Source organism: Nerophis ophidion, linkage group LG09 (assembly GCF_033978795.1).
Source record: "Nerophis ophidion isolate RoL-2023_Sa linkage group LG09, RoL_Noph_v1.0, whole genome shotgun sequence".
Taxonomy (NCBI): Eukaryota; Metazoa; Chordata; class Actinopteri; order Syngnathiformes; family Syngnathidae; genus Nerophis; species Nerophis ophidion.
The window spans coordinates 29772752-29800176 of NC_084619.1; the positions used below are offsets into that span (position 1 = coordinate 29772752).

A 27425-nucleotide genomic window follows, 5' to 3' on the forward strand; every position below is an offset into this window, starting at 1 on the left:
TTTTGCAATGATAACGGCTGAAGATATAAATAAATGACTGTACACTAATTTATCATACACCGATGTCAATTGAATATGATTATTTGCCATATTTATATTTCGAGTTGAGCCCTGCGATGAGGTAGCGACTTGTCCAGGGCAGTGGTTCTCAACCTTTTTTCAGTGATTTACCCCCTGTGAACATTTTTTTAATTCAAGTACCCCCTCATCAGAGCAAAGCATTTTTGGTTGAAAAAAATATATATAAACACGTAAAATATGGAAAATAAGATATAAAAATAACTAAAAACTTGTTGAAAAATAAACAAGCGATTCAATTATAAATACAGATTTCTACACATAGAAGTACTCATCAACTTAAAGTGCCCTCTTTGGGGATTGTAACAGAGATCTATCTAGATTCATGAACTTAATTTTAAACATATATTCACAAAAAAAGAAATATTTAACATCAATATTTATGGAACATGTCCACAAAAAAATCTAGCTGTCAACACTGAATATTACATTGTTGCATTTCTTTTCACAGTTTATGAACTTACATTCATATTTTTGGAAATATTATTCAATAAATATATTTATAAAGGATTTTTGAAGTGTTGCTATTTTTAGAATATTTAAAAAAAAAATCTCTTGTACCTCTTGGCATACCTTCAAGTACCCCCAGGGGTACGTGTACCCCCAATTGAGAACCACTGGTCCAGGGTGTACCCCGCCTACTGGCATAATGCAGCTGAGATAGGCTCCAGCGACCCCGAAAGGGACAAGCGGTATAACATGGATGGGTGGATGGATGAGTGGGTGGATGGATGGATGGATGGATGGATGGATGGATGGATGGATGATGGAGTTGATTTAACATTTAGTCTGCTTTAGGAATCTGGATCAGTGACTTTATTTGGAGTTGTATTGTCATTATTGAAATCAGGACTTTGTGTCGTTATCTATGCATATAAAGCATATTTGGAATGATAGGGCAATGTATTGTCATTCTATGTCAGTGGTTCTCAAATGGGGGTACGCATACCCCTGGGGGTACTTGAAGGTATGCCAAGGGGTACGTGAGATTTTTTGAAAATATTCTAAAAATAGCAACAATTAAAAAGTCCTTTAAAAATATATTTATTAAATAATACTTCAACAAAATATGAATGTAAGTTTATAAACTGTGAAAAGAAATGGAACAATCCTCTATTCAGTGTTGACAGCTATATTTTTTTGTGGACATGTTCCATAAATATTGATGTTGAGGATTTATTTTTTTGTGAAAAATGTTTAGAATCATGTTCATGAATCCAGGTGGATTTTGTATTACAATCCCCAAAAAGGGAACTTTAATGTAATGGTTACTTCTATGTGTATCAATCAATCAATCAATCAATGTTTACTTATATAGCCCTAAATCACTAGTGTCTCAAAGGGCTGCACAAACCACTACAACATCCTCGGTAGGCCCACATAAGGGCAAGGAAAACTCACACCCAGTGGGACGTCGGTGACAATGATGACTATGAGAACCTTGGAGAGGAGGAAAGCAATAGATGTCGAGCGGGTCTAACATGATACTGTGAAAGTTCAATCTATAATGGATCCAACACAGTCGCAAGAGTCCAGTCCAAAGCGGATCCAACACAGCAGCGAGATTCCCGTTCACAGCGGAGCCAGCAGGAAACCATCCCAAGCGGAGGCGGATCAGCAGCGCAGAAATGTCCCCAGCCGATACACAGGCGAGCAGTACATGGCCACCGGATCGGACCGGACCCCCTCCACAAGGGAGAGTGGGACATAGGAGAAAAAGAAAAGAAACGGCAGATCAACTGGTCAAAAAAGGGAGTCTATTTAAAGGCTAGAGTATACAAATGAGTTTTAAGGTGAGACTTAAATGTAGAAATCTTTATTTCTATAATTGAATCACTTGTTTATTTTTTAACAAGTTTCTAGTTATTTTTATATATTTTTTTCCAAATAGTACAAGAAAGAAAACTACAAATGAGCAATATTTTGCATTGTTATACAATTTAATAAATCAGAAACTTATGACATAATGCTGTATTTGACTTCTCTATCTTTTTTTTTTTTTAACCAAAAATGCTTTGCTCAGATTAGGGGGTACTTGAATTAAAAAAATGTTCACAGGGGGTACATCACTGAAAAAAGGTTGAGAACCGATGTTCTATGTAAATACCATTTAAGAAAAAAGAAACGCGTGTAATAAAAACAAGGTTTGGGGAACGCACCACAACCGTTACACATACGGGTATTTTATGGTCATCCACAGCTGCCAGACGTGCTGAAACCCCCGGTTGGGAACTGTAAGTTTAGAAAGCCGTCAAACGTCAAAATACGCTTGAATAATATTTAAGTATTAAACATATTGTCATAAATATACCACAATGTGCATAGGGTGCAATCATATTATGTTTTCATCAACTAAAATCTTCTCACAAAATTTTAAAGTTTTACCTTTTAAATGTGTAATTTTCAAAATAGTCTCCATAATACTGTCTTGAAATGGAAGAGTGAACAAAAGCATGTTCGACTACGATTAGCTTTGACTTTGTTATTGTTGCTGAGAATAAGAGCAGTTTTATGGAGGGTAGAACATCAGGCACCTGGCAACCTTGGTAGGCCCGCTCACGAGGTTCTTCCTTTCTCAGACACCACCTTCTCCGTGCGCGGATGGACTGGTGAAGTGTATCAACATTCACAGAAGTTCAGCTGTTTGAGTTGTACAAAAGAACTGCCAAAATGCCGGCGTATTTTCAGCGCCCAGAGAATGCTCTCAAACGAGCGAATGGTGAGTGGAAACAACGCTGTCATTACACACACATGCCGGCTGGTAAAGGGCACGTTAGCCGGCTTTAGCCTTCAATGCCTCGTCAGCCCAAGTGGCGTCCATGCTAGCTTGCATGGCGCGCACTGTTAGCTTTTGTGCTAACAAGGCCCCTCTTTCGGCTTACAGATAATGTAGAGTTTTTAATAAAGACAACATTCTGTCATATCCTGTCGGATGTAATGATACTAACTCAATGTGTTTGCCTTAGTTCGTTCCAATTTTTACTTGAATCGACTTTCATGTTACCGTGTCACGTAACGTCATTACGCTTTGGGCCCACCCGCCTTGCGTGCAGAGGGAATGTGCTAATTAAAGGCCTACTGAAATTATATTTTCTTATTTAAACGGTGATATCAGGTCCATTCTATGTGTCATACTTGATCATTTCGCGATATTGCCATATTTTTGCTGAAAGGATTTAGTAAAGAACATGCACGATAAACTTCGCAACTTTCGGTGCTAAGAGAAATGCCCTGCCTCTACCGGAAGTCACAGACGATGACGTCACCCGTGTGATGGCTCCTCACATATTCACATTGTTTTTAATGGGATTCTACAACAAAAAGTGCTTTTGGGACCGAGAAAATGACAATTTCCCCATTAATTTGAGCGAGAATGAAAGATTTGTGTTTGAGGATATTGGTAGTGACGGACTAGAAAAAAAAATCAGCGTTGGGACGGATTCCGATGTTTTTAGACACATTTACTAGGATAATTCTGGGAAATCCCTTATCTTTCTATTGTGTTGTTAGTGTTTTAGTGAGTTAATTAGTACCTGATAGTCGGAAGGGTGTCTCCACGGGTGTCTTGACGCGCAGTGTCTCAGGGGAGTTGACGGCAGCTATGGACGGCACAAGCTCAGCTTTTCTCCGGTAAGAACTGACTTTTTAACCACAAATTTCTCTCCGAAACCTGCTGGTTGACATTCAGTCGGGGTCCATGTTGGCTTGACCGTCCTCTGATCCATAGGAAAGTTTCACCTCCAGGAATTTTAAACAAGGAATCACCGTGTGTTTGTGTGGCTGAAGCTTCTCAACTCCATCTTTCTACTTTGACTTCTCCAATATTAATTGAACAAATTGAATAAGATTCAGCAACACAGATGTCCAAAATACTGTATAATTATGCCGTTAATGCAGACGACTTTTAGCTGTATGTGTGCGCAGCGCTCATACTTCCTAAAAACGTGTGACGTCTTGCGTACACGTCATCATTACACGACGTTTCGAAAACGAAACTCCCTGGAAATTCAAAATTGTAATTTACTAAACTAAACCGGCCATATTGGCATGTGTTGCAATGGTAATATTTAATCATTGATATAACAATCAATCAATCAATGTTCATTTATATAGCCCGAAATCATTAGTGTCTCAAAGGGCTGCACAAACCACTACGACATCCTCGGTAGGCCCACATAAGGGCAAGGAAAACTCACACCCAGTGGGACGTCGGTGACAATAATGACTATGAGAACCTTGGAGAGGAGGAAAGCAATAGATGTCGAGCGGGTCTAACATGATACTGTGAAAGTTCAATCCATAATGGATCCAACACAGTCGCAAGAGTCCAGTCCAAAGCGGATCCAACACAGCAGCGAGATTCCCGTTCACAGCGGAGCCAGCAGGAAACCATCCCAAGCGGAGGCGGATCAGCAGCGCAGAAATGTCCCCAGCCGATACACAGGCGAGCAGTACATGGCCACCGGATCGGACCGGACCCCCTCCACAAGGGAGAGTGGGACATAGGAGAAAAAGAAAAGAAACGGCAGATCAACTGGTCAAAAAAGGGAGTCTATTTAAAGGCTAGAGTATACAAATGAGTTTTAAGGTGAGACTTAAATATACAAAACTATGATATATGTGATATATAAACTATCAGACTGCGTGGTGGGTAGTAGTGGGTTTCAGTAGGCCTTTAACAAAAAAAGTCACATTCCAGTTCACTGCATTGTTGAGTTGACATTCTGATGCAGTCCGTGATTTTCTGTAATATGCAGAATTTCTGGAGGTTGGTAAGAAACAGCCGGCCCTGGACGTTCTGTACGATGTCATCAAGAGTAAGAAACATCGAACATGGCAGAAGATCCACGAGCCCATCATGCTCAAATACCTGGAGCTCTGTGTGGATCTTCGCAAGAGCCACCTGGCCAAGGAGGGCCTCTACCAGTACAAAAACATCTGCCAGCAGGTACTGTTCACACCCTTCATTTCGCATCTTGTATAAACACAAATGGGGGTTCTAACTCCTGTATGCCTGTTCTACCAGGTGAACATCAAATCTCTGGAGGATGTGGTTAGGGCTTACTTGAAGCTGGCGGAGGACAAGACTGAAACGGCAAAAGAGGAGTCACAGCAGATGGTCCTGGATATCGAGGATCTGGACAACATACAGACTCCAGAGAGGTGAGGTGGCATTGTTGTAAGCACAATACCAATGGGAGCAATTTGCAAAAAGTGCAACCGATTTTGCAAATTTGTATAATGCGCAATCTTTTTGCAAAATGCTTCCAGCTATATATTTGAATAATGTGTGTTGCACATTTTGCAAATCAATTGGCACAATTTGCAAAATGCGCAACCGCGTCTTGCAAATTTGTATAATGCACAATCTTTTTGGCAATTTTGGAAATTGCTTCCAGCTATATATTGATTGTGTTGGAAGTTCTGGCTACTAACCCCAACCCTAACCCTTGATGCCATCTACGCAGTGTTGGGAGACTGTTTTGCTGTTGTTCTTCCTTTCGATGAAGCTTTCTGTGCAGAATTCCGCAAAGTCTTGTTCAGCTGTCCTCAAACCATTCATTTGCACGGTCGCGCCATTTTCAAACAAAATTTCGTCTCGCGATATGCAAATTGGTAGCGCACAATGGAAATGACGTATAATTTGCAAAGTGCGCCAGATTGGTGAAATGCTTACAACAGCATCCACCGGTATGGTGCAGGTGGTATATTTAGTTACCAGTATATTGAGTGTTAACCTGTTTGTGTGTCTTCAGTGTACTCCTGAGCGCTGTGAGTGGAGAGGACACTCAGGATCGTACTGATCGGCTGCTCCTCACTCCCTGGGTGAAATTTTTGTGGGAGTCCTACCGTCAGTGCCTGGACCTGCTCCGAAACAACTCCAAGGTGGAGCGCCTTTACCATGACATCGCCCAGCAAGGTAGTAATTTTTTTTAAGAATAAAGTTTTTATTTGGCTGTTAATATTGTAATGGTTATGTAATCATGTTTTAAGTCATACATCTACTTATGATCTTGATCACTTATTTTAGCGCAATACAATTTTATCTCAAATCAAGGTGCTCCATTAAAATTTATGAAATCAATTAATACTTGGCCCCGACAGAAAAGGCACAATTTTTACATGAAACATGCCCTTTAAAAACAAAAAATAATTAGTAGATGTTAAATATTGTATACAAACACAAACTAATCAAATGTACCGTTCTACAAACTAGTGTAGTTTTATGAAGTCATTTAAAATTACTTTACAGCATTTACCTTAGAGAGTGGACTTATACAGGATGTCATTTTAGCTGCTTCTCTGTCAAACACACCATCAGCAGCTTCACAATATTTCAATGGACACATTCTAGTGTTTCCCCCAGAAAATTTGTTAGCTAAGGTTATGTCTCTCCAGGGGGATGGGGCATCACCCGGGGAAGGGGGTGGGTGGGTGTAAGGAACAGTGTAACTAGGCCTGTCGCCATCACGTCTGCACCTCATCGCTTGATGTTAGTTTGTCTAAATTGTCAGACGATCGCTGGTCTGATCTCTCCCATCATGTCCAGAAGTCTCTTCTTTATCTGGACGTCTTTTTCTACTGCATTCAGCAACATTGTCTTGATTGGAAGTTTTCGTTTTAGTCTGTCACGCTTGTGGTTGTTGAGTTTTGCCTAGTGAAAAAAAAAACATTTTTATAAGGATTTTTACAAAATAACATTCAATAATCATGAATACAGTATTTGGGATAAACCCACTTTAGCACAGGTGTAAGATTGTGACAAATTATTTACATGTCAAATGGCCCTCAACATCGTCGGGAAACAATGTGTGTCAATAAAGCACTTTGAAATATTTTAATTTTGACAGAAAAAAAAAACATTTATTGCAATTGCAGTTTTACTTTTCTTGATATTATTTATTACAAGAAACTACTCAAAGCATTTTTTATTATAACCCTATTTAAATACATCTAAAACAGCTGAACTTTAATATATGCCTGCCATCTTGACTTCTGATTCCAAAGCAAGTATTTTTGTCACACTTTCAACATTGTTGAAAGTTGTCATCTGAGAGCATTTGTAATTGCAGTTCAGTTCATATAAAAATATTTCGATGCCCAGATATACAACATATATCTGCCTTTTAACAATATTACTTCCTCGCAATGAAGTTAGCGCCCACATACCTGAAGTAAACCTCTTTTCTCTTTCACCACAGAAGATTGTGGATTGCTTCTATTGGAATCTTGCTGCTCTTGTATATCATTCGGCATATCTTTGTCTGTGACCAGGCTGTCAAGGGTGAATGGAGAATCCGAACTCCTTTGAGAGCTTGTTTCCATATCTGATGTTTTATTCCAAATTTAATGGATGTAGTTGATGAAGAATTGCTCCAGATCTGGTCGAATAGTTCGAAGTACAGCAAAACAACTCTACAATAAACATTTCTTCCACCTGCATTGACTGCTTGTCTGTACTTTCCACAATCATTTTAGTGTCGATAGTTGTTTTTGTGATGTCCTCTTTCCAATGAGGAAGTTCCTCAGATGTGCCTCTAAGTCCATACTGCTCCAATAATAGGGGAAGAATGTCACCATACTTGGACTGGCAAGTTTCCCAGTCAACACTTTGTTGAGTTTTGTTAACTTTAAAATCCAAAACGATGCTTAAAAGTTTCTCTACTCCTCTGTCAGTCCACATATATAATTCATTCTTGCTGTGATCAGCCATTTTTGCTATATGGTGCCTTTGGAAATTAAATTTTGGATGTTTCTGATTGGCTAAAATAGTATTAAGTCCTAGGCTACAGCATCCCCAGTATTTTGGCATGCGTATGACACTCAGTGTATGCGTTTGCTTGGGGACAGTTTTTTAAATGCGCACGTGTGGCTGGAGATCTTAAGACCTTTGTTTAGGCTTTGGCTCTTTGTTGTTAAGGCGACCACCTTAATAAAATGCTGCGGGAAACCCTGCATTTGCTGCCGTTATTAATTTTGCTTTAGTATGGTGCAGACTATCAGTGATAAGCTGCAACTGCTTCACCAAGTTGGCTACACTCTGCCATGTTTTTGATGATTTATCTTTTTAATTCAATTGCTTTTTCTCAGTACTGTCTTTCGCATTTTCTTTCTTTTTTACCATGCTTGGAAAAACATAGTAACGTCAATCTCTAGCTATAAGTTAATATCAGCAAGTAAGACCGGATGTTTTGCATAGCTCTTGTAGGGACATTTATTACGCCGACTAATGGTGGGAATGCTTGTACCTTTTTGTTTGGTAACTTAAAGCATAACAATTAGCTGAGAGTCAATTCTTATTTAAAACACTTAATTTGGGGAATTCTTAGTAAACACTAATTGCTTTAAACATCTTGTCTTTTTTGCAGCATTTAAATTCTGCCTTCAATACACCCGAAAAGCCGAGTTTCGTAAGTTGTGTGACAACCTGCGAATGCATCTGGGTCAGATCCAGCGACACCACAACCAGAGCACTGCCATCAACTTGAACAACCCTGAGAGCCAGTCCATGCACCTGGAGACACGTCTGGTGCAGCTTGACAGTGCCATAAGCATGGAGCTCTGGCAGGTATGCATATCAGAACCGAATCACTAAGGGAAAAAAAGGAGTCTCAATAAAAACATTTGAAAATACATTTTTGATGAGGCCTGGGGGAGATGTAGCATTCTAGTGAAGAGGGAAGATTGCTGAATCGAAGTTCATTCACTTCTTGCCCTCACGTGTTTGCATTTGTTTCTTTTTCTAGGAAGCATTCAAGGCTGTTGAGGACATCCATGGTTTGTTTGCTCTTTCCAAGAAGCCACCAAAACCTCAGCTTATGGCCAACTACTACAACAAGGTCTCTACTGTGTTTTGGAAATCTGGTAATGCTCTTTTCCACGCTGGCACCCTCCATCGCCTTTATCATCTTTCCAGAGAGATGCGCAAGAATCTCACCCAAGAGGAAATGCAACGGTATTTTCAATATTTTTTTTTACCAGAGTTGGACACATTTCTCTTGTGTGGAAACCTTTTAGGTTACTCTTAAGGCCTTATTTCTCCACCTTCAGGATGTCCACTAGAGTACTTCTGGCTACTCTCTCCATTCCCATTACGCCTGAGCGCACAGATATTGCTCGGCTTTTGGATATGGATGGCATCATTGTGGAAAAACACCGCCGGCTGGCAACCCTACTGGGCCTACAGGCACCACCAACCCGCCAAAGTCTAATCAATGACATGGTGCGTCATTTGTATGAAAAACGATTCTTAGTTCAACTATTATTTGATGGTTTATGTCAGTAATTTTGTTCTCTTCTCTCAAAACAACCCTGAGTATTTAAACCCAATTTAGTCAGCCTTGTAAGACTTAAGTCTTGGAGGTATCTAAAGACTTTCTCATTTGTTTTCAAGGTAAGATTCAACTTGTTGCAGTATGTGGTGCCCGAGGTCAAAGAACTTCACAGCTGGCTTGAAGTTGACTTTAATCCCTTGAAGCTCAGTGGTAGAGTAACTAAGGTACACCAATCTAAGAGCAACACTCTTAAGTGATGTTCCCAAGATCAATAATGTACAACACATTGTTTCCATGTTGTCATATTCCAAACGCAAGCAAATTCTATTCCTAGGTGCTGAATTGGGTGAGAGACCAGGGTGATGAGTTGTCTGACCTTCAACAATATGTCCCTCACTTGCAGAACAACACCATATTGCGTCTCCTGCAACAAGTAATGTTTAGATTTTCTTAAAAATGCTTTAATTTCACAGGTCCACCTTTACTGTGGTAGTTACATTATTATGTGTACATTAACTCAGGTTGCACAGATCTATCAAAGCATCGAGTTCAGTCGTCTGGCGTCTCTTGTCCCATTTGTGGATGCATTCCAGCTCGAACGCTCCATTGTGGATGCTGCCAGGCACTGTGATCTGCAGGTAAGATTGTGGTTGAAAAGGCCAATATTAGGAATTATGACCCCACACCAGTTAATCCAGTAACATTAAAAAAATGTTCCAATCACCAAAAAAAAAAAAAATATTAAAACTCCAATGAGGCAAGATTACTGTGCTGTGGTTGGGTTAGAGTGATCAAATCAAGCGCTCCTACTTTCACAGACGGTCATAAACTTCCCCTGAGTTCAAGGTGTAAACAATCGTGGCTTCGATCATACGAGATGTCTTTACACCTTCAGAGTCTTGAAGACATCCTACGTCATGGTTCCAACAGTTTTTCAGCGGACGGGCTACTTTTTAAATAACCAAGTCGAGGTTATCTACCTTATCTTCGTGTGTCTCTGTCTGTCTGTCTGTTAGAGATGCGGGGTTTGCGGTTTACCCGCGGGTCGGGCGGTTGACATGACGAGAAACTAGATTTGAATTAGATTCGGGCGGGTGGCGGTTGAACCATCCGGAGACATTTGATATACATGGTTCTGGGACCGGTATCCTTTGCCATTCAAAGAGCCATTTAAGACCCGTCTCATAAAGCAAAGAAGTCAATAGGAGACGCTATTGTTCTCTTGAATGACAGCCGGCAGTCACCCAGATATTAAATAGTAGTGCGTGCTATGAAGCCATTGACTTTGTCGCCTTCTACATCATACACGATCTGCTTGTCAGTCCAGCATCATGTTGTGTGAGGCTTCCGCGGTAACACGCACACGACTGCAAGGCATACTGGGTGACACAGAGTACACTAATGGTTGCGATATAAACTTTTAACACTCTTAGTAATATGCGCCACGCTTTGAAGCCACACCAATTAAGAACGACAAACACATTTCGGGAGAACATCCTCACAGTAACACAACATAAGCGCAACACAACAAATACCCATAATCCTTTGTATTCATGACACTTCCTGAATATATTTTACCTGCCCCCCGTGCGTTGTAAGGTGGGCGGATTGGGGGCGCGGGGGTGTAAAATATATTCAGGAAGTGTCATTAATACAAAGGTTTATGGGTATTTGTTGTGTTGGGTTTACGTTGTGTTACTGTGAGGATGTTCTCCCGAAATGTGTTTGTCAATCTTGTATTGTGTGGCTCCATAGCGTGGCGCATATTAGTAAGTGTTGAAGTTGTTTACATCACAACCATCAGTGTACACTGTATCACCCAGTATGCCTTTCAATCTCATTCGTGTGACTGCGGAAGCTGCACACAACATGTTGCTGGACCTATAATCGGTTCGTACATGTTGTTGAAGGTGTCAAAGGCAATGGCTTCACAGCACGCTGTCTTTCGGTCGCTCCGTGGTGGTTGGCTGACTGTTGGTTGTAAATGTGCTTGGTTTGAAATGCAACATAGCCTATTTTTTTACATGTTAACATCGCTGACAATCACCCTCATTTCATTGTAGTTTCCAAAATTCTGATCACTATTAAAATTTCATTAATTGTGCAGCCCTACTGTAGTGTATACGCTACTGCCATTTAATGTCTTGGATTTGCAACAAAATGCAAAGTCTCAAACAATACTTGCAAATGAGACTCAATTGTAAGAAAACAAGATAACATAACTGGATAGAACAGTTAGCATTATCAACTCACTGTTAAATGTTAAAGAGGCTGTTTGCAACTTCCTCACAATTAGATTTTTCAAAGCGAATCATATATCATGGTCACCTCCGGCTTACTAATGTACCTATTAGTGGTTTAACAGAAAACATTAATTTTCGAAACTGCCTTTATGTTTAAGAATTACTAAGTTTGAAAGGGTCAACCGGATGTAATGTGGGGAAAAAATTCTGGCCCGAAAAAAAATAATTAGTGTTTACGTCGGTCACTTACGCTGTGTCGTCAACACGTAAGCGAAGGGAGCGCACGCACACATCCAAAATCAGTCCAAGAGAAGCAACAGACAATTTGCTTTCCCTTTATGTTAGAATATACATCCAATGAGAAATCGTTAATCAATAACTAACAATACCCAAAGCTAATACCCCTGCATGTATATTTTCAAAGTTACGTCATTACGTTCTAGAAAACATAAGAAGGCGGGATGTAACGCATCAAATACATTTGAAAGGTAACGCCCTTAAGCCATCTGTCTAAATGTTGCAAACAGCCCCTTTAAATACATTAAAAATATTTAATTATTAAACACTTATTTTCTACCGCTTGTGCCTAAACAATAACGCATGAATACACTTTAAAGACTTCAAAGATTACACAAATACCTAAAATTAGTTCTGTTGAGGACAGGTATCGATTCAGTTAGGGGTAATTGCTACCCTATCAGTTCAAATTTGAAAGATTGTTTTTAACCTTACTTATTGTGGACTATTTGAATCTGCACTGCAACCACATAATTTCCCCGTTCTGAGATGAAATGTCTATCCTATCCGACCTATCCCTAGTGGACCCTATTGGCCATCAAACCACGCAGAGCAACGGTTTGTTCTTCCCAACCACCATTATTTTTTGGGTGTGTGCTTGCTATCTACATACAACATTAACGCCACACTCCAGCTTACACTTATCGATAGAATTAAGGACGTAAGCTTCACTCCAGATTTATGGATGTGTGAAGATAGCCCTATCATAGTAGTGACGTCATATTTGATTAAGTCAAATGTCCAGGTACAGTTTGTCAAATTCACATTTTTTAAAACTGTTTCTTGCACAAACTACAACTAAATCAACATCTATAAAATAATCAATATAAATAAGTTACTGGTCTTAAAGCAGGAAGTTGAACATGACTGTGATTGAGAGGGGAACACAAGTGAAGGTGTAATTCAAAGTGATGCACCTCAAATGAATCACAGTGCTTGTGATAATCTTCACCTTGTTGTACTTGCTTCTAATGTGAAGTTAAAAACAAGACAGATTGTAACTTTTGTGAAAAGCGATACAAGGGTAACATGTAAGGCTAAAGTACTCAGTAGAGCAGGTAAAGCAACGGGAACCTATATTTAATATGGGATTAAAGAGCACGTGTTTCTTGAGAACAAATACATGTCTTTTTAAACAACAGAAACAATACAATCAATTTAGGTAAGAAGCCATTTTCCTTCACTCATCCATCCATCTTCTTCCGCTTATCCGAGGTCGGGTCGCGGGGGCAACAGCCTAAGCAGGGAAACCCAGACTTCCCTCTCCCCAGCCACTTCGTCTAGCTCTTCCCGGGCGATCCCGAGGCGTTCCCAGGCCAGCCGGGAGACATAGTCTTTCCAACGTGTCCTGGGTCTTCCCCGTGGCCTCCTACAGGTTGGACGTGCCCTAAACACCTCCCTAGGGAGGCGTTCGCGTGGCATCCTGACCAGATACCCGAACCACCTCATCTGGCTCCTCTCGATGTGAAGGAGCAGCGGCTTTACTTTGAGTTCCTCCCGGATGACAGAGCTTCTCACCCTATCTCTAAGGGAGAGCCCAGCCACACGACGGAGGAAACTCATTTCGGCCGCTTGTACCCGTGATCTTATCCTTTTGGTCATGACCCAAAGCTCATGACCATAGGTGAGGATGGGAACGTAGATCGCCCGGTAAATTGAGAGCTTGGCCTTCCGGCTCAGCTCTTTCTTCACCACAACGGATCGGTACAATTTCTGCATTACTGAAGACGCCGCACCGATCCGCCTGTCAATCTCACGATCCACTCTTCCCTCACTCGTGAACAAGACTCCTAGGTACTTGAACTCCTCCACTTGGGGCAGGGTCTCCTCCCCAACCCGGAGATGGCATTCCACCCTTTTTCGGGCGAGAACCATGGACTCGGACTTGGAGGTGCTGATTCTCATTCCGGTCGCTTCACACTCTGCTGCGAACCGATCCAGTGAGAGCTGAAGATCCCGGTAAGATGAAGCCATCAGGACCACATCATCTGCAAAAAGCAGAGACCTAATCCTGCGGTCACCAAACCGGAACCCCTCAACGCCTTGACTGCGCCGAGAAATTCTGTCCATAAAAGTTATGAACAGAATCGGTGACAAAGGACAGCCTTGGCGGAGTCCAACCCTCACTGGAAATGTGTTAGACTTACTGCCGGCAATGCGGACCAAGCTCTGGCACCTATCGTACAGGGAGTGGACCGCCACAATAAGACAGTCCGATACCCCATACTCTCTGAGCACTCCCCACAGGACTTCCCGAGGGACACGGTCGACTGCCTTCTCCAAGTCCACAAAGCACATGTAGACTGGTTGGCAAACTCCCATGCACCCCCAAGAACCCTGCCGAGAGTATAGAGCTGGTCCACAGTTCCACGACCAGGACGAAAACCACACTGTCCCTCCTGAATCCGAGGTTCGACTATCCGGCGTAGCCTCCTCTCCAGCACACCTGAATAAACCTTACCCGGAAGGCTGAGGAGTGTGATCCCACGATAGTGGGAACACACCCTCCGGTCCCCCTTCTTAAAGAGAGGAACCACCACCCCGGTCTGCCAATCCAGAGGTACCGCCCCCGATGTCCACGCGATGCTGCAGAGTCTTGTCAACCAAGACAGCCCCACAGCATCCAGAGCCTTAAGGAACTCCGGGCGGACCTCATCCACCCCTGGGGCTTTGCCACCGAGGAGCTTTTTAACTACCTCAGCGACCTCAGCCCCAGAAATAGGAGAGTCCACCACAGATTCCCCAGGCACTACTTTCTCATAGGAAGACGTGTTGGTGGGATTGAGGAGGTCCTCGAAGTATTCCTTCCACCTATCCACAACATCCGCAGTTGAGGTCAGCAGAACACCATCCGCACCATACACGGTGTTGATAGTGCACTGCTTCCCCTTCCTGAGGCGGCGGACGGTGGTCCAGAATCACTTCGAAGCCGTCCGGAAGTCGTTTTCCATGGCTTCCCCGAACACCTCCCATGTCCGAGTTTTTGCCTCTGCGACCGCTGAAGCTGCACACCGCTTGCCCTGTCGGTACCTGTCCACTGCCTCCGGAGTCCTATGAGCCAAAAGGACCCGATAGGACTCCTTCTTCAGCTTGTTGGCATCCCTCACCGCTGGTGTCCACCAAGGGGTTTTAGGATTGCCGCCACGACAGGCACCAACAACTTTGCGGCCACAGCTTTTGTCAGCCGCCTCGACAGTAGAGGTGCGGAACATAGTCCACTCGGAATCAATGTCCAGCACCTCCCTCGTGACATGTTCAAAGTTCTTCCGCAGGTGGGAATTGAAACTTTCTCTGACAGGAGACTCTGCCAGACGTTCCCAGCAGACCCTCACAATGCGTTTGGGCCTCCCAGGTCTGTCCGGCATCCTCCCCCACCATCGCAGCCAACTCACCACCAGGTGGTGATCGGTAGAAAGCTCCGCCCCTCTCTTCACCCGAGTGTCCAAAACATAAGGCCGCAAATCCGATGACACAACTACAAAGTCGATCATGGAACTGCGGCCTAGGGTGTCCTGGTGCCAAGTGCACATATGGACACCCTTATGTTTGAACATGGTGTTTGTTATGGACAAACTGTGACGAGCACAAAAGTCCACTAACAAAACACCACTCGGGTTCAGATCCGGGCGGCCATATTTCCCAATCACGCCTCTCCAAGTTTCACTGTCGTTGCCAACGTGAGCGTTGAAGTCCCCCAGTAGGACAAGGGAATCACCCGGGGGAGCACTTTCTAGTACTCCCTCGAGTGCTCCCAAAAAGGGTGGGTACTCTGAACTGCTGTTTGGTGCGTAAGCACAGACAACAGTCAGGACCCGTCCCCCCACCCGAAGGCGGAGGGAGGCTACCCTTACGTCCACCGGGTTAAACTCCAACGTGCAGGCTTTGAGTCGGGGGGCAACAAGAATTGCCACCCCAGCCCGTCGCCTCTCACCGCCGGCAACGCCAGAGTGGAAGACGGTCCAGTCCCTCTCGAGAGAAGTGGTTACAGAGCCCTTGCTGTGCGTCGAAGTGAGTCCGACTATATCCAGCCGGAACTTCTCGACTTCGCGTACTAGCTCAGGCTCTTTCCACCCCAGTGAGGTGACGTTCCACGTCCCAAGAGCTAGCTTCTGTAGCCGAGGATCGGACCGCCAAGTGCCCTGCCTTTGGCTGCCGCCCAGCTCACATTGCACCCGACCTCTATGGCCCCTGCTATGGGTGGTGAGCCCATTGGAGGGGTGACCCACGTTGCCTCTTCGGGCTGTGCCCGGCCGGGCCCCATGGGAACAGGCCCGGCCACCAGGCGCTCGCCATCGTGCCCCACCTCCGGGCCTGGCTCCAGAGGGGGGCCCTGGTGACCCGCGTCCGGCCGAGGGAAATCTGGGTCCATGTTTTTTCTGCTTCATAAAGGTCTTCGAGCTGCTCTTTGTCTGATCCCTCATCTAGAACCTGTTTGCCTTGGGAGACCCTACCAGGAGGCATAAAGCCCCCGGACAACATAGCTCCTAGGATCATTGGGACACGCAAACTCCTCTACCACGATAAGGTGGCAGCTCAGAGAGGAGTTCCTTCACTCAAATCTTTCAAAAGCATCAAGGGTGATGCCCTCTTTTTCCTCAGACAGTCAGCCAGTTGAGCTTTTGTTGCTGACCAAAGTACTTTTTGTACTTTTCTGTTGTGAATTAGTTCTTTGATGCCACTTATATCTATCCGAAGCCTTTTCTCTGTTACCTGTTTTGTTGATCGAAGAGCATCATAGAGGGAATGATTATCACTCACACAAACTAACGTTGGAGCATTTAGACCAGCGGTGCCAGTAGTGAGCTCAGAATAAAGGGTGGCAAGAAACACAGCATTGTCTATTCCATCCGACATGGCAAGAGTTTCTCCAGCTTCGCACCACACTTCAAATTCTCTTGGACTACCAGAAAAGGGGGGAGAATTTACCTTCTTATCCCATTAGGGTGATCAACATATCCCCTTGTGTACCTCTATCAGAAAGATTTCCTAATGAAGCATCGCTGAATACAGTTAGGTTTAAAGCATTATCATTTCCCAAATGTTGAAACTTTAAAGTCACTTTTTCAGCTTTCAGTTTACGAACTAACTTATTAGCACTGTGAATTGATTGCACAGTCGCATTCTTTAGACTAGATGCCAGACCACAAGAATCAAACTTTATGTCAGGTCTTGTCTGTTTTGCAACCCAGAGTATTTGTCCTATTTTTGATCTGAGTTGTTCTTTTTCTGTTTCATGAAGAGGAGCATCTCTTTCTAAAGCACAAACTGGCTGTAAGTGAATGGGATGCAGACTTTCAATGTAGCTGTGCTGATGCAGCTGTACAGAATCATTAACAGTTTAAATATCCATTCCCAAATAGCAGAAATTGTCATGTTCCTCAGGTCTCACTTGGAACCCAGACTTCAGTTTAGGGATCACATTTTCTGAAAAGTATATGAGCCGGCCCACATAAAATGACATGCGAGTACACCCGTCACTGTTTCTTCATCATCCAGCCAATAAAATACTGCTGGGTCTACCTGTGACACTTTACCGTCTGTGCTCAGCATGATTTCCTTCACCTTGTTGTACCAATAGAGAGATGCATCAGCAAGCCCATACACACACTTATTTAGTTTCCAAATAACCCCCTTACAATCATCTTATTATAAATGTCTCTCGACAACTCAATACTCTATAAAAAGGCAGATATGATGTCCATAGAATGGACTTTCCAATGATTCTGACAAATTACACTTAGCAATAGCCCTAGAGATTCAGAAGCACAGGTTGGTGAATCTTTTTGTTCTTCAACCCCCTTGCTACAAGTCTGGCTTTGGGTACAATACCAGTGTCACTTTCTTTGAGACTACAGACCCACCTTGTGGAGATACATTTTTGTCCTGTATTTTGAGTCTCTTCGAAAAAATTGCTTTTCCAGCTTTCTATCTCTGCCTGTTTGGCTGCATCAAATGATATGTCTTTTGTTATGAGTACATCAGCCTCCCTGACAACTGACTCAGTGTTACGATGCTGTACACATGACATGTCAACAGCCTCTTTTATTCCAGTACTGCCATCAGGCTGAATATGCTGCACATTATACCAGTTTTTATAGGTTCCCGTTGCTTTACCTGCGCTAATGAGTACTTTAGCCTTACATGTTACACTTGTATCTCTTTTCACGAAAGTTACAATCTGTCCTGTTTTTTACTTCACATTAGAAGCAAGGAGAAGATTATCTCAGGCACTGTGATTCATTTAAGGTGCATCACTTTGAGTTACACCTTCACTTGTGTTTCCCTCTCCATCACTGTCATGTTCACTTTTACTGTGTTTTTTTCATTATCTGAGCTATATGATGGTCCGTGTAAAACATCTGTGGCACTATCAACGCTTATGTTCTCTTCATGTTTTTCACATCTTTTTTCAGTGTGAACATTACTTTGTGTAATTTCCCTGTCATAAATCTGTGTGTGCAGCTTATTAAGTCGTGAGTTATAACTAGAATACCTCCATGTCTTACAAACACAACAGCTCCATCTTGACCAATCACCACTCCTGGTCCCTTCCACTCTGCACTATCTCCTCGTTTATAGTAAACCTTTTCTCCCGTCTCATATTTTTCTTCTGTGTATTTAAGCTGTTTTCTTAATGCCCTTCTTATCCTCTCTGAACATTCAACATCAGTGAACGCCTTCCTTGAGGCATACAAAGCTGATATGTGTTCTCCTACTCTTGTGCTCACTGTAGTGCCCTCTAGTCCAGGTAGCTCATTTACCAATACATCGGGAAGGTTAGGATTTTGACCAAATACCAGTTGACGTGGACTATAACCATGTACACTGTGCATGCAGTTCTTGGCTACTAAGGCGCAGTCCAAGGCAGTGCTGCAGTCACAATCTTTTTCCTGTTTAACTTTCTGGACGATGTTTGTGAGTGTCTGATTATGACGTTCCAACAGTCTGTTGATCCATGGGCTGTATCCTGCGGTTCTCTTGATCTCGATATTGAAGTTTTCTGCCATGTCCCTGTTAAATTCTCCTCCCTTGTCACTGAAGTAGTTTTTGGGAGGTCCATGGACACTTATCCATGTGTGGATGAAAGAATTGACAATTACAGAAGATTTCTTGTTTTTCACAATATTTCCAGCGGTGAAACGTGTGAAATGGTCCATCATATGTAAATACCAAATGCCTGACTCCAGCTCGTACAGGTCCACCGCCACAGTTTCATTGTATTCCGAAGCAAGAGGCAAACCAACAGCTGGCTTTTTGTTTTTGTCTTGCTATATATCTTTGGCACGTGTCACATGCATCCACTATTTGCAGCAAAATATTGAGACAGTCCCTGTCTTTGTACCCTGAACTTTGAATTAGCCTATACAGGCGATCTACAGTACTAATGTGAAGTTTGAGGAGGACCATGTTCTTCTCGTTTTCTGTTACAATCAGGACTTCATCTTCAGCAAATAAATCTTGAATCTGACATTCCATATAATCTTTGTCTCTTATGTCAACACGGTAGTGTCCTGAGATGGTAAACTGAAGAGGTATCTGCTGCTTAAACATCACTGCTCTATCGTTTTCTATGTCTAAGGTAGTTCCTGCCTTTTTTAATGTTTTACTCAGCAGGAGTGGAATATCGACTTTGACAACTTCTGTCTCAATGTTACACTTTGTCCATCCTATTTTAGCAGTTAGAGACACTTTTCTGGTGGAATGAATCACATTTCCATCTCCAAAACCAAACGGTCTGTTGCTAGACTTTTCTGTACTTCTGAGCTTATTTACCTGCTTTTCATTGAGATTATCTACAAAACTTTCAAGCCACTTTTCTCCAACCGCAGTGCGAGTGCAGGCGGTGTCTATGATTGCTGAGCCTGCTGCTTCAGTCATAAAAATCTCAGCTTTAGACTGGGGATCATTTGTTAACAGCGTGATATTAACTTTATCCAAATATTCATTTTCAGTCAATCTTACTTTTTCGTGCTTTTTGTGCGGGCAGTTCTTTGCCCAGTAGCATGTGCTTTGACACACAGCACATCGTGATTGTTTACCGTACTTATTCCAGTGGGTTTTGTACCCGCTACCGGCGTCACCAATCTTTGTTGTCCACGTTGAAACGTTGTGATTCTTCTTCCTCTCCATTGTGGCTGTTCTGTGAGGAAACCTGTGCCCTGGTTCAGTTGTATATCACTTGACGTGCCCGTTGTATTACCTCCGAATATCCGTTTGAGAGCTGACTTCATTGACGAGAAGCTTAGCTCCGTGTTAGCTGTCAGTGCTAGCTGCCAGTCTTTCTCATCGAGGCAGGCTGAAGTACGTGTACGCTTCGTATTGCCGATCCTTTTCCTCTTTCAAGAAACGTCATCCAGTTTTGCAAATAATGCCGTCATACCGTTTTCATTTTCCAACTCCTCCGCAGATATCTCCATTGCAATTTCTTTGGTTCTCCCTTCAAGTCCCAAAGCCACAGCCAGTGCTTGCTTTTTCTTATTGAGTTCTGTAACCCGCATCCAAATGTTGTCTTAATTTTTCCAGTACTCGTATGGCCTCGACTCATCAAATCTCGGCAGTGTTTTATAGTTTGCAGCCATCCTCAACCATCCTCTGCTACCAATGTTAAATATAGGTGAATAAACACAACGTCTATTCAGGTTCACAACTTTTAATCAACTGCGACACAGAGGAAAAAACGGAAACACTTTTTCCTTCCCGCCCATCAACACTGCGCATGCGTTAACCCAGTATCCCGCCCATCAACACTGCGCATGCGTTAACCCAGTATCCCGCCCATAAACACTGCGCATGCTTTAACCCAGTATATGGAGAAACATGTTAACAGATAGCCCTATCATAGTAGTGATGTCATATTTGATTAGGTCAAATGTCCAGGTACAGTTTGTCAAATTCACATTTTATAAAACTGTTTCTTACACAAACTAAAACTAAATCATCCACTATAAAATAATCAATATAAATAAGTTACTGGTCTTAAAGCAGAAAGTTGTCTGCTTGAAAAAAAAAAATTGTATATCCTTAGTAACATGAATTTCATCTGTATCTGTGAACATGTAAAATTGGGTCCTGTCCTCTAAATCTGTGTTGTTTTTTTAAAGGTCCGAATCGACCACACCTCTCGGACATTGAGTTTTGGCTCTGACCTGAATTATTCGACTAAGGAGGATGCTCCACTTGGTCCCTTCCTGCAAAACATGCCCTCTGAGCAAATAAGAAACCAGCTGACTGCCATGTCTTCCTCTTTGGCTAAAGCCCTGCAGATCATCAAACCTCCCTCCACGCTGGTGAGTAAATTTTTCTGCAGCCACATTTTCACAATATTAATATTGCCATTTTTAATGTTGGACATTTCTCAAAAATCTCTTCTTTTCAGACATGTTTTGTGGTACTGAATTCCTTGGATGTTTTTATATTTGGACAGATTTGACATCGTTCCTCCCATATTGCAAATTGTTTAATGCAAAAATCCAACTGATCATGTTTCTCTTTCAGCAAGAGCGTGAGGAGCAGAGTCAGCGGGCCATAGCAGCTTATTTGAAAAATGCCCGCAAGGATCATCAGCGCATCCTGGCCCGCAGACAGACTATTGAAGAGCGTAAGGAGCGCCTAGAGAGCCTGAACATACAGCGTGAGAAGGAGGAACTAGAGCAGCGGGAGGCAGAGCTGCAGAAGGTCCGCAAGGCGGAGGAGGAGCGTTTGCTCCAGGAGGCTAAAGAGAGGGAGAAGGAGCGCATTATGCAAGAGCATGAGCAGATCAAGAAAAAGACAGTGCGTGAACGGCTGGAGCAAATTAAAAAGACAGAGTTGGGAGCCAAGGCCTTCAAAGATATTGACATTGAGGTAAAGTATAACCAGCACGACCCTGGTAGTTCATATGTTTGATCTCCATATTGCAGCAAAATTTCACCTGTCACTTTTTTGTATGTATCTTGTTATTGCAGGACTTGGAGGAACTGGATCCTGACTTCATCATGGCAAAGCAGGTAGAGCAGCTGGAGAAGGAGAAGAAAGAACTTCAAGAGCGTCTGAAGAACCAGGAAAAAAAGGTAGTGCGGATATATTTTCATTTACCTCTGTGCAGGACACCAACAATGTCTCTTTGCAGATTGACCACTTTGAGAGGGCAAAACGACTAGAGGAAATTCCTCTTATCATTAAGGCCTACGAGGAGCAGCGTGTCAAGGACATGGAACTGTGGGAAATCCAGGAGGAGGACAGGGTAAGTTTGAAGAGAAGTGCAACAGGAATAAAAAGTACATACCTACTAGTGAATGGCAGATTTGACTTGTTTCGTTTGTGCAGATCAGCAACATGAAAGTGGAACGAGAAAAGGCTCTGGAGCACAAGAAGCGCATGTCCCGCATGATGGAGGACAAGGAAAAGTTTTTGTCTGAAATAACTGCTGCTCGTAGCTTCATTTATGAGGTGGGATAAAATGTACTTAATTAGTATGAGTATTGCCGTAGCATACCTTTTAATATTATTTACTTTGTGTTTAATGTAGGAGAAACTGGAAACATTCCAGAAGCGGTTGGTGGAAGAAAGGCGCGATCGTCTGGAGGAAAGGAAGAGGCAACGTAAAGAGGACAGACGTAAGGCTTACTACCTGCAGAAAGAGGAAGAGGCACAGCGTATCCATGAGGAAAGTCTCAAAAAAGGTCATTTACATTTCTACCGTGGAACACACAAATGTGTGGCTCTTCAAATGATCATTCTTGTATTGTTACTGTCAATACCATGAATTACACATTTGACATCTTTTTCAGAGCGTGAGGAGCGTGAACGCATTGAACAGGAGCAGCGAGAGGAGGAGGAGAGGGAATATCAAGAGCGCCTTCGCAAGCTCGAAGAGCAGGAACGAAAGCAACGTGCTCGTCAGCAGGAGATCGAAGAGCGTGAACGCCGTCGTGAAGAAGAGAGACGCACTGTCCCAGACGACAAATCAAAGGTTTGTTTTTTTTGTGATAGGTGTGTATATTATATCACAGAATATGCCGTTAATGTAAACAGGAATGGACTAGTGAAAAAGAGGAGGGAGGATGGCGGAAGCGCACTGAACCAGAATCAGAACGGCAACGTCCCGTACCTGACAGGTTGGTTTAGTTAGACATAATCACATCATCAGTTCTCATACCAAATCATTATTCATGTTTATTGTTGAGTCTGTAGTGTTAATTTCCTGGGCTGTTTTTCTGCAGGGAATGGAGACAAGAAGGTCAAGAGAATGACAAGGAAGAGAGAGAGACACCCTTCCGGCAAGGAGAAGGTTTGCGCCGAGGTGGAGATGACCGAGGACCTCGTAGAGGTTTTGATGACGATCGAGGTCCCAGGCGTGGATTTGACGAAGAAAGAGGTTCATCCCGGGGCACGGATGACGACCGGCCTCCTCGTCGTGGCATGGATGACGACCGGCCTCCTCGTCGTGGCATGGATGAAGACCGGCCTCCTCGTCGTGGCATGGATGACGACCGACCTCCTCGTCGTGGCATGGATGACGACCGGCCTCCTCGCCGTGGCATGGATGACGACCGGCCTCCTCGCCGTGGCATGGATGACGACCGGCCTCCACGGCGGGGCATGGATGACGATTGGCATTCACGCCGGGGCATGGATGACTCCAGGGGTCCCAGGCGTGATGATGACTGGGGACCTAGAAGAGGAGACGACGATAGAAGTGGAAGAAGAGATGATGGTCCTCGCCGGGGTGTTGATGAAGCCAAACCCTGGAAGCCACTCAGTAGGCCAGGTAATTATTTCACCTTTTAGTTTCCTAGCAAAAAACATTTGAGATGTAGCATAATTTGCGATATTATTAGATTAAGCAATGCAAATTACATGCCCCAAGGTAAAGATTGTTGCTGTCAGAAATAGGCACAGGCAACATCGAATGTTTAGATGTGATCAAACATTAACGCCAGCAAGACAGTAGAGCGGTCTTCAATTTAGGATTTTTATGTTCACATTGCAATCCTCAGTTTGCCCATAGTAGTCGATCAGTCAACTGTATGGCTGTATTCCTAAAGCGAAATAGTCCGGTTACTTTTAGACCTCCACCACAGATCACACCTCAGTCCAACCCACTTCTCCAAAGTGGGCTGGCTCAGGGTGGAGGACAGAGTAAAACAACTTGCACTGAGCCTAGTCTATAAAATCCGCTACACCTCCCTGATACCGAAGTACATGTCAAACTACTTCCTTAACGTAAATGACCGCCATAACCACAACACCAGGGGGAGCTCCACAAACCACGTTAAACCCAGATTCCGATCTCACAAAGGTCTTAACTCATTCTCTTTCTATGCCACATCAATGTGGAATGCACTCCCAACAGGTTTAAAAGAAAGTGCATCTCCACTGGCGTGGCGCAGTGGGAGAGTGGCCGTGCGCAACCCGAGGGTCACTGGTTCAAATCCCACCTAGAACCAACCTCGTCACGTCCGTTGTGTCCTGAGCAAGACACTTCACCCTTGCTCCTGATGGGTGCTGGTTGGTGCCTTGCATGGCAGCTCCCTCCATCAGTGTGTGAATGTGTGTGTGAATGGGTAAATGTGGAAGTAGTGTCAAAGCGCTTTGAGTACCTTGAAGGTAGAAAAGCGCTATACAAGTACAACCCATTTATTTATTTATTTATATTCCTTCAAAACTGCTCTAAAACAACACCTCCAGGCAACTTCAACACTTTGCTAATACCCTCCTCCAGTCACATCCCATCTCCCCGGATTACAAACAACCTAATGTAAATAATCAAATGTACTTCTAATGTATATACTGTACTTGTTCTTATGCTATCTGAACTCACTATGTTCTATGCTGGCTGTACATATCCTACTAAATAAGACCTACACTGTTTCAATGTCCACATTTCTCTGTTGATGCAATTGTTGATGACTGAAGTACTGATATCAACCAAAGCTCCTCATCCCACACCCCGGATTGTAAATAATGTAAATAATTCAATGTACATACTATGATGATTAACCTGGGTGATGACTGTATTATGCTGATAGTATATATTTGTACCATGAATTGATTAACGTGGACCCCGACTTAAACAAGTTGAAAAACTTATTCGGGTGTTACCATTTAGTGGTCAATTGTACGGAATATGTACTGAACTGTGCAATGTACTAATAAAAGTATCAATCAATCAATCAAAAAATATACAGACAGGTGTCAGTACTATCACATGGATGTGCCCTAGGTAGCACCTATTTGGTGAATAGTTTAAAGTTAATTAAAGATACTTATAAAAGGAATACAGTCATTCATTAAAATGAACAGATCTCATTTGCGACTATTTCTGCCTCAAAAGAGCTAAACCACAGTTGGTAGGATTATGGCTTTGGCGCTGCACTAAGAGAACATCAAACTTAACTAAATAGAGGTAGTTAAAATCATAGTGTCCGCATTGCAATCTGCGGAAGGATCATTACCGTTGCAAAAGGAGAGCTACACCTCTGGGGCGATGCAGCGATTCTGATTATATCACTGACGTTTACTGTCTGAACTCCTTTGAATTAAATCGTTGACTATTTGCAGACAGGACGTCATTACTTTTTTCCTGACTTGCATTGGCAAGAGACTTTGTTAGCCCCAGATATTTCAGTCTTTTATTTGTTCTTACATGATTTTCAAATTGCTTTTTCCTAACCAGTTCAACCCCAGGCGTTTTAGTAAGACATTCTCAAGTTTGGTCTTTGTCTATATGTGAACTTTAATTGTTGTTACAGGCGGTTGGCGTGAGCGAGAGAAGGCTAGAGAGGAGAGCTGGGGGCCTCCTCGGGGTGGTGCCCGTGATGACCAAGATGATAGAATGGAACGACCCAGCGACCGCTTCAGAGATCGTCCCAGGTGAGTCACAGGAAATAGTGCATACCAATAGCACTTTTTGTTATTACCGTATTTTTCGGAGTATAAGTCGCACCTGCCGAAAATGCATAATAAAGAGGGATAATAACATATAAGTCGCATTTTTGGGGAAATTTTTTTTTATAAAACCCAACACCAAGAATAGACATTTGAAAACCAATTTAAAATACATAAAGAATAGTGAACAACAGGCTGAATAAGTGTACGTTATATCAGGCATAAATAACCAACTGAGAGGTGCCTGGTATGTTAACACAACATATTATGGTAAGAGTCATTCAAATAACTATAACATATAGAACATGCTTTACCTTTACCAAACAATTTGTCACTCATAATTGCTAAATCCCATTAAATCTTATACGTCTAGTCTCTCACGTGAATGAGTTAAATATTATTTGATATTTTACGGTAATGTAATAATTTCACACATAAGTGGCTCCTGAGTATAAGTCGCACCCCTGGCCAAACTATGAAAAACTAGTCGGAAAAATACGGTAATGGTGTGTGTGTGTTTTAAGAGAGGACAATCCATGGAGGAGATCAGAAGAAGGAGGCAGTTGGAGAGATTCTCGCAGAGAAGACGCTGATCGTGATGACCGCCGACGTGATCGAGACCGCCGTGATGATCTTCCACCCAGAGCCCCACTAAGAGATCAAAATGATGGTAAACCTACTGTCTATAATTTCACTCCTTCAATGTGCATTCATCCTTAAATTGCATTACTACAAAAGAGAGCTGTATTATTTGTGTATCTATAGGAAAAAACTTAGCTTTTATTAAAGTTACCTTCCCAAATAAAGTAGGTGACCTTCTTGAAGCCAACCAGGAGGTGGCATTGTTTGCCAATGTTAATGCTTCAACACAGAGCAACTATGAACAGATCTTGTATAGAGTTTATATGTCATGACAATCTGCTTCCACAGGAAGCACCTGGCGACGCGGAGGTGAAGACAAGCGTGAGGGACAAGACAAGCATGAGGAGCAAGACAAGCCCAAGGAGAAAGAGAGTGAGCATGACGGAGAGCCTGTGGAAGACAAGAACTGGCGTTCAGACAAAGATAATATTCGTCGCATCAAGAACGAGACCGACGATGATGGTTGGACCACTGTACGTCGCTAAGGTCCATCCATTTGCTCCCGGAATAGTTAATTGATCATGTCGGAATAGTCTTTAATATCTCATATCCCTAATTTCAATATACAAGCTTCCTGTGCATTACTGTCTGAATTAAATGTCTTGAGTTTCCCTGGAGATGGCTTTTCTTTTTAATACTGACAGGCTTTCAGCAGTTCTGAAAAATGAATTATTGTAAACCCTTGTTGACAATGCTGCCCCTTAGTGGACAGGAGTGTTATTCTCCCAAATAATAGACAAAAGGACTCATCAATATATAGCAATCTCGGTGAATCACCAACTGCCTCTTTTAAACTTGTAACTGCCGTGTTGTCACATGATGGCACTACACACAGGATACTTGCTTCAGTGTCATGCTTCTTAATATGTTTAATGAGTGAAATACCAATTTTGAAGTGCATGCTTATGAGTACTACATATGTTTCATCTGATAGTTTGCTCTTGACTCACTGCATTCAATAGTGTCACACTATTTTGCATGTGAATTGATACAATCCTTTATTAAAATGTGTGTGCTCCAA

General features: G+C 42.8%; 1 protein-coding gene across 1 annotated transcript; it reads left to right on the top strand.

The window, feature by feature from the left end:
* The first annotated feature begins 2618 nt into the window (after window positions 1–2618).
* eif3s10 (eukaryotic translation initiation factor 3, subunit 10 (theta)) lies at window positions 2619–27425 on the top strand. The gene is made up of 22 exons (XM_061910783.1): window positions 2619–2797; window positions 4836–5026; window positions 5105–5241; window positions 5835–5998; window positions 8448–8647; window positions 8826–9034; window positions 9130–9301; window positions 9473–9577; window positions 9688–9786; window positions 9875–9991; window positions 20995–21180; window positions 21389–21736; window positions 21838–21942; window positions 22002–22115; window positions 22199–22321; window positions 22401–22554; window positions 22663–22844; window positions 22907–22989; window positions 23095–23642; window positions 25627–25747; window positions 26287–26432; window positions 26693–27425. The coding sequence occupies exons 1-22, from the start codon at window positions 2749–2751 to the stop codon at window positions 26887–26889; spliced, it is 3750 nt and encodes a 1249-aa protein (XP_061766767.1). The 5' UTR covers window positions 2619–2748; the 3' UTR covers window positions 26890–27425.

Coding starts and splice junctions, on each gene's coding strand:
- eif3s10 (XM_061910783.1), top strand. CDS start 2,749: ATGCCGGCGTATTTTCAGCGCCCAGAGAATGCTCTCAAACGAGCGAAT. Junction 23,643..25,626: donor GAAGCCACTCAGTAGGCCAG/GTAATTATTTCA, acceptor TTGTTGTTACAG/GCGGTTGGCGTGAGCGAGAG. Junction 25,748..26,286: donor CGCTTCAGAGATCGTCCCAG/GTGAGTCACAGG, acceptor GTGTGTTTTAAG/AGAGGACAATCCATGGAGGA.